Source organism: Chaetura pelagica, unplaced genomic scaffold (assembly GCF_000747805.2).
Source record: "Chaetura pelagica isolate M959 unplaced genomic scaffold, ChaPel_1.0 scaffold914, whole genome shotgun sequence".
Lineage (NCBI taxonomy): Eukaryota > Metazoa > Chordata > Aves > Apodiformes > Apodidae > Chaetura > Chaetura pelagica.
The window spans coordinates 528,920-537,327 of NW_009953061.1; the positions used below are offsets into that span (position 1 = coordinate 528,920).

Sequence of the window (8,408 nt, forward strand, 5' to 3'; positions counted from 1 at the left end):
CTCAGCACCTTCCCCCTCAGCCAGCCAGGAGAGACCACTGCTCCACCAGCCACCATTCCACCTCCTCACACCATGTCTACATGCTACCAGCAGGGAGGAGGAAATAGAATCAACTGGAAAAGAACCAGTAGCTGAAAGAGGGGCAAACAGGGAGTTTGAGATGCTTAAAAAGGGATGAGGCAGCATCAGGCTCTCCTCCTCTGGAAGGGCTTCCACTATTGCTCTGCTGTCTGCAGCCACTGCTCCTCTAGTCTCACAACCCCTACCTCAAGCACCAGTGACCCCTTGGCTATGAACATTTCTTATCCCCCTCCATGGCAATAACACTCTGAAGCCTTTCACTGCTCTTTCCTCCCCCCTTTCTTACTGAAAACCACAGCAAGGAGATAGATCAGCTAGACAAAAACTTAAACCAGTGCAAATGTGAAACACAAAGGTAAAGAAAAGTCTTTAGCTATTACTGGACATGCTGCAGACATTGTGCCTAGTAACTGTGGCAGTATCTAGTGCAAAATAAACTTAGCATGAATCTTTTGTTTTTAAATGACATTCAACTCAAACATGCATAGGGAGAGTAAAGTTATTTTATTAAATCATGCACATCACGTGTGTTAGTGCAAATAGTTTAATCTGTACTCCAGAAATTCTATTGTATTTTTATATTTTTACAAAATAGATTTAAAACAATTATTTACTTTAAAAAAATGTAATTCTGAAGTTAAGCATTTCAGAACAATATTTGCAATAACCTATATACAAGAGGTACTAAGTACCACTGGCATACGAGTGTTCTGTGGTTGGGTGGCTTCCTGCAACTGAAAAGGATGAAATGAATGAACTAAATGACAATATTTCTACAAGTCACTTGTGGACTATTTTTTCCAACTATTAATCCTCCCATTAGCAAATCCCATGTAACTTAAGATAGAACCTTAAAGGACAATGACCCTTAAAACCTCACAAAGTAAATTATATGCTAAATTTCCATTTAAATATTTAAACTATCTGTCGATTGCCATAACATTTTAAAGCCAATTCAATTGCTGAGATTACCTCCCTATTTTGAAGTTTCCTTTAGCAGAGCCATTTTATTTTACCACTCTTTAGCATATTATTTAAGTCTTTAATAAAATTTTTTGACAGGACTGTTGAGCTGAACAAGACAACGACAGTCTACATTTAATTTCGCACTAACTACAGTGATTCCCACCAAAAGTCAGCAGATTGCAATAGTTAATGGTACTTAGATCAAGAAAAACTTTGTAATGGGGACCACTGCATCATACTTACAGCCATGTGATGAGGATGCATAAAATTTTACTACCAAATTAAAATCATCTTGACCTGAAAATAAATCATCAGGTAGATGATTCCAATTTTGTAGCATTTTATGAATCTTCAGGGTTTTTTCAGCTAATCACAGACATACTGTAGCAGTTCTCTTAATAAAGTTACGTCAACAAAAGCTTATCTAAAGAGCTTCTCCAGCTCAAGTCAGAAAGTATCAAATGACTGAAAAAATAAATTGATACATGTGGTATGTGAGAAAGTATCCATACTTTTAAAGAATGCATCTCTTTAAATATATGAAATTTAATAAATTACATTCAAACTAAAGTTAACGTAAATTGAATCACTGCACTATGTCCATCAAATGACCAAGTACTTGCTCCCAGAAATACCTTAGTTCACTCAAGAACACACACATGCTTACACTCGCACACGCGCACACTAAATACTCTAGGCTGGTCTTCACCATCAGTATCTCAATCTCTTTAAGGCTGGACATGAGTTGTGTTTATTCCCAAAAATCATTAATAAAGCAACCCTTATCAAAGAAAAATATGCTTCCTTCAAAAGGTGTGGTAAGAGTTTTCTTAAGTCTTGTTCCCAACAGCTCAGTGACTAACAGCAAGGAAAATGGTACAACTAGTTTGTTGTTTGGCTTTTTTTTTAAAAAAACGAAAAGTCATACTGAAAGGCACTGAGCACACTGCATCTCTCTTCCAAGTATCTGCAAGGTTACTAGGCTTGGTTGTCCAATTCAGAAGTGTGTTTTTCCTTTTAAATCTGGCAATCGGATTCTAAAGTGTCCACAACCCTAGCCATTATAAATAGTTTGGTACCAAGAAGCCTACTTTAGGCCACCATTATAGTATTCAGAATCCCAACATACTATTTTAAAACTTGCATGAAATTGTAAGCAAAAGTATTGCTCACAGTATGATGAATCACAATTTTATTCCCTCTTTATAGGCAGATACATTTTATACAGTTTAAAGCAAATGACCCTACTGCTGTTCTCACGCAGAGCTGTGCTGTATTAAGAGGTAAAAAGGAAGAAAATTAATCTGTTTTCCCTCAGCATATGAATGTTGCCAGCTTCTAAAGGGAGGACGGTGTATGGATTCAACAACAGTTCTCATGGAGAAGCTCTGGTTAGGCCTGGGTACAGCACCACGGCTGTTACAGCAACCAAAGCTGCCATCACAGGCATCCAAGGCCATTGTCTCTGTGTGGAGAGAAAAAAAAAATCAATATCATATTTGTTCTAATTCATACTAATCAGTTTACCCCGAGGCTCCTGAAAGTCCTGAGTACCTGTTGATAGGTATGACTACAATGTTACCCACGAGCCCTACTGCAGGCTAGTCCTGAGGGAGAGCACCACAGTAAACCATGTTTCTCTAGCAAAGGAAAATCCACAACTCTTCATGACTGAGCATCATCAGGAGAAGTTTTGGCAGTTCTGTATTTCCAGCTTCATTACTGCACACACCTCAAAGAAATCTACTATTTAACATGTGAGGCCTTAAGATGTTTAAAACATCACTAGTGCCAAGCAATCACTAGACAGGCTTATACAGTACTGACAGCTTTAGTTAGTTTTTGAACTTAGATAAATCCAGATCCATGAAGTTCTTTTGTAGCAGATCCTAACAACATAATTTCAATGAAGTGTCACAACGTTTCATGACAAATACAGCATTTTAAGAGGAGGACACACGGAGACAGGTAAGGGAAAATGCAAGCTGAGAGTTCAGGATACAAACCAACCACCTATTTCTCCTCTTTTTCCATCTTCTTCATAGCAAAAGTGAGAAAAAAATTAAAGTATTCACAGCCAAAGAGAAATTTCTTAGTCCATATATAGGAACCAAAGCTTGTTGGGTTTTATTATTATTTAGAGGCAAACTCTTCATTTTTCTTAGTTCATTAAGCAATTAGAATTATGTTTTCTTACAGGCCCTAGCATGGCAGCATTGTGCAAAAGGTAGCCCATGTGCTAAAGACCAACTGAGACCAAGTTAGAAGAGGCACATTCAGAACCAGTTAGGACAAAATTCATTGTTAGAATTAAAGAAATCACACAGACGTTAAATGATTAGTTGATCGCTCAGCTCATCAGTATCAACAGAATGGCATATTAAATGAAGGGTTTGCTTCAGGTAAAGAAATACCTGTGAGCATTTCACCATGCACTATTTTATACAGAAATGGCACAAACAGGTGAGAGGGACAAACATACATTGACTGAACAGTAGTGCTTGTACCTTTCGCTACCACAATGGGCCGTAACACCAATACAGGAAAGCCAGGATTAGGCCGATGAATACGGCTGGGACGGGTTGTAATATGGAAGGCTAAAGAAGGGAAGGGATATTAAAAATCACTTTGTGCTATAAATCAATCAGGTCAAGATGATTTAGAGAGGGGAAAATAAGTCAGTGAGCTTTGTTTTAATTGAAATGTATTAAAGACATCTAACACAATACAGCATCATCTAATCTGGTATACACAGTTAGTACACCATTCTACTCAAATGAACAGGGATGTTTAAAAATAAAGGAAAGTAAGCAGAAAATGTTCTAAGAGACCTCTAATCACAACTTGGAATTTAGCACGTAAAACCAATACAAATCTTAAATTGATTTGCCTACACGTTATTTATACTTGGTTTTAGTTTTTCCAAGTGATAGGAAATCCCATCTGGATTTCTTTAGGCAGAAAGACACAGTACACATTGAATTTTTCAGCTACTTCTTCATTCCTTGCAAGTTAGCCTTTCCCATTTTCTATCACCAGTCTCCAGGAAAAAAAACATCTTTCTTCTATTAGTGAATCAATTACAACAATGCCCACAGGCAAACCCAGTAGTTCAGACATTCCTGTGAGACTAATGTGACTGTTCAAGCAGCACAAGACACCCTAAGGCAGGGAAGTACACTTCTGTTAGAGGTACCACAAAGACCAGCATCTCTGGCAGGTCATCAGCCCTGTGACCAAATGTAATTCTGAACATTGATCAGATGTTGCAGCTGGGCCAAACTACAGCTGGCAAGATTGCAGGGTTCATTTAGCTTATGGCCTCATCAGAACCATCTCCAATTTTCTCAGTTACATTCAACTAACTGTAAACTACTTCACTTTCTAACTGACAGCCTCTATCCTTAACACTGAAATTAAAAACGAAAAAAGGATCACAGTTCTTCCTAAGCTATCCTTGGAAGACATCTGCTTTCTTTGCATCCTAACCTATGTATTTGTGCACACACACAGACACACAGAGGTTAAGTGCAAACCATGCTAAATATTTTCCCAAGAACTTTTTTTGTGCTGAAACCACCTTGATTTTGTTCAGTCAAATAAGTAAATAATAAATCAATAAAGACTTTCTAAAACATTGTGATTCATTAATAAAATCTCATCATATTATGAATTTGTAGAAGTCATTAAAAGTAGATCTTCCAATATGGTTCAAAGAAGGAATCTTAGAAGGCATTCTAGTCTCTGCCATTCAATTCACGTTTGTTTTAATCCAGGCAAATATTTAATAGACATCTTATGTGTAACAATTAAAGTCATTTTCATGCAGGATTATTTGTGTCATTTGTGCCACAAATTAGAGTGCCACCTTCCCACAGAAAGCACTGATAAAAATAATCACAACAGTGTTCAAAAAAGTGCCAGAAGTTTGTGAACCAGAGCAGCTAATGTTCTCAAACCATTCACATAAACAAATCTGTCATATTAAGCACATCAGGAAACCATCAGTAACTACAAGCATGCAAGCACAAGCAGCACACCACACTGCTAAACGTTTCTGAACACTTCTTTTCTTAAGTAAAATTTAGGCATAAAAAGTTATCATTTAAATGATATCCCAGAGTACAGGAGCCTTGTCTTTTCTAACATTTGCTAGTTTGCTGAACAATTCCACTGATTTTTTTTAATAATTATTTTTTATGTACATTCATGGCTGTGCTATCTTGATGAAATGGATGTTAAATATCCACCTCATTAAATGAAACTACCTCCAAAAGATTAATTTTTCCCACCTCATCAGCTTCTCAAGCTATAAAAAAAATGTCCTTACTGTTAAGAAGTATTTAACTAGGTGCTTCATAAAAAATTGTATTAAAATATGAAAATATACAAACTGAGATACAGATGGACTGCAACAAGGAACAAATCCCACAGTGGGAAGTCACTTCCTGTGGGACACTGTCCTTGGAAATGAAGTAACAAATAATGATTACAGCATAAGGGGGCAATGGTACTTGAATAATTTGACCTTGAAACTCAGCCCAGTATCCATGATGCTTCAAATAATCCACAAGATAGATACTTTTCACATTACTGATTGTGAGTAATGCTCACTTGAACAGCAAGCTTGTCCTGCAAGTCCTTAAATGGTTGGATGCTCTTCATCACACCCTGACCTCCAGATTTCAACTGTCATAACTAACTCCTTCTCTGGAAGCAAATTTTGGCAACTGCTGTGGTTCCTGATTTCATTTAAATACTCAATTGAAATTCTTCCAAAAGTTACCCTTACTTTGCAAGCTTTTCCACTTCCATCAGGTGCTCCAATTCCCTTGATGATATTTGTTCCCTCTACTATTCCCCCTTTTCCACTGAGCATTTTAATCCTGAGGTTTTTAACATGAATAAAAAAACCCCTCACAATCACAATTCTTTACTCAGTGTGATCTCTACTAAAATGGGAGGGGTTGATTTTGTTATTTTTGACTTCTGCCTACTTTTGTAACTTGGTATTGTCTGAGCATTGCAGAAGAACTGTAAGCAGGTTCCATGAGAATTATAATATTCCTGAAAATATGGCTGAAAAAAATGAGAAGGGCTTGAAGTCTTTACATCTTTGACAGGTCTACTATGTTAGAGGCTTACAGTCAGTAACAGGATATGACAAGAGTGTTTATACAAACTTTCAGCATCTAGCAGCCATCTGATTGAAGAAGATGGTACCTGTAAAAGTTTCTTCCAAGTCAGAAAAACAGTTTTCTAAAAGGCTATTACAGAGGATCCATTACCCTCCTTCTTTCTGCTGTCCACTGCAGGAGTTGTTCACCCTGCACTGATCATAGAATCAGTACAGAAAGACAATAAACCAGCCATTCCACTGTAATAGGGAATCTAAAATAAGCCTATGAAAAAGTCATAACATGTCTGCCACACCCCTAACATTTGGAGGATTTCAGAAGTCTCAGTATAAAAGTTTTATGTAGCTGTAAACTCAATCCTAAGGATACAACCTTAAATTAATTGTAACAGAAAAGAGTATTTTCATTAGTCAACAGAAAAGACAGTTCAACTGCACTATTTAAAGCATAAGCCGATCAGGGATAACCGCAGTGAAGAAGCAAGAGCAAGACTAAGGAGGAAACATCCGTTGTAATAAACATTAATAAAGTAAAAGTATCTTGAAAAAGGTTGCACAAGTCATTTGGATCCAGGTTTCTCAGCTTTTTACATGTATCACACTCTGAAATTAAAGTTTTGCTTAGTTCTTGTTTACTAGCATTTAAGCCAGATGTTTTCAAGAGAGCAGATATCTAAGGGTACATTTTAAATTGTCACAACTTGCACACATAATTGTAACAATGTAGTGACCTGCAAATTTGCACAGGTGGTGAAAATGGAATGGAATTTTGTATATAATACAGTTAAAATAGTCCTTTTTTTCTTTCCAAATCAGCCCTTCTCTATTTGACACTTCCATATTCCCTCAATAAACAGAATTACCACTGTTGCAACTCAGTGTCCCCACAGATTTTGTACAGACTTACGTTGTTTCCTTTCTCTTGTAGCAGCTTCAGGTTTTCTTTACATTGTTTCAGCTCTTCTGTGAGTGACTGATTTTCTTGTTCAGCCATCTCATACTTCGCCTTCAGCTCTGAGAGCACAGTCTGTGTTCTTTCACACTAAAGACAAAGAGAAAACAGTCTGCAGACTCCTGGACACCCAACAAATGCTTACATTTGCTTACCACACAGTTTCCTTTCCTGTCATGTGCCTAGAGTAACTCACTTCAGGTCAGAATACCCTCTTTTCAAAAAAGCAGGGTAGAAAAATCTTATTTTTTTTTTTCTTAAATTAAGATTTTTATCCCTGACTTTGAAGGGCCAGGATTATTAAAAACAAAGAAATACAAACTATATATAAAGCCTTAATTTATCTCTCCTACCAAATAATTACTCATTATCATATTGGAACGTACGGTAAAAACTACAAAACAAGAAATGGGAACAAGGAATCTCTTATGTTTAAATAGTGGTCTTACATCTAGACTGTAGCTTAAGTACCTGTACAAAACAACAGGTGCAAAAGTCAACATTCTGTATGAAGCAAATCAAACCTTCGTCCCACAGAGCAAACTCAAACATAAGAGTAAAAGAAAGTCACTGCAAAAATACTAAGCCTGTTTAATTGTCATGCAAGTACAGACAATACTGGGTGAATGCGTCATGTTCCTATAGTGCAAGCAGCTTTTTTTTCTCAAACTCACATTCAGTTTTTTCCATAGATCACAAGCTTTCTTGTATGCCACATGACAGGGATTAGTGAGGACAGAACTAATGACTTTCAGTACTGGCATTTACCACAAATTTAAAAGACTAGCCATCCTTACAAATACATCTGATTGCAAAAACCAGACTAACAAGACTAGGATTTTCAAATTCTGAAAATGGTAAGGAATGTGACACAGAGGAATTAATGACAAAGCATGGAAAAAGACTGCAAAAGAAACTAAAAGCAGTGACTGGGAAAAACTTCACTCGAAATGCTCATAAAAGCAAGCAGTTGTTGGAGGCTATAGCCATCTTCCAGACAATCTTTAGAGGCTAGGTAGATGAAATACATGCTCAAGACATTAACTTTTCCTTATGCACTTGCTAATCATCTTCAGCAGCCTAGTGATCCAGTGAGAAGAAAGGAGACCTTTGTAAAGAATGTGTAGTCCCATTGTCAAAATAAGACAGTTCAAAGCTAACCAGGAAGATCATACTGACTAAAAAGAATTTAGTTTGACTCATAACAACTAATGAAACTCTACACCATGATATTCAGGAAAAGTCTTAATAAGGGTTTACCTGTCTGAACCG

At 36.9% G+C, this 8,408-nt stretch overlaps 1 protein-coding gene across 1 annotated transcript in view; it reads right to left on the bottom strand.

Annotated features, from left to right (window-relative positions):
* Positions 1-2,221: 2,221 nt before the first annotated feature.
* SLMAP (sarcolemma associated protein) overlaps positions 2,222-8,408 on the bottom strand; it is a 73,149-nt gene continuing 66,962 nt past the window's right edge. Inside the window, exons 20-21 of the mRNA XM_009996668.1 lie at positions 7,092-7,226; positions 2,222-2,512 (exon numbers count right to left, since the gene is read on the bottom strand). Of these exons, the coding sequence (XP_009994970.1) occupies positions 2,423-2,512; positions 7,092-7,226 (225 nt within the window). The 3' untranslated portion in view covers positions 2,222-2,422. The remainder of the gene's footprint in view (positions 2,513-7,091; positions 7,227-8,408) is intronic.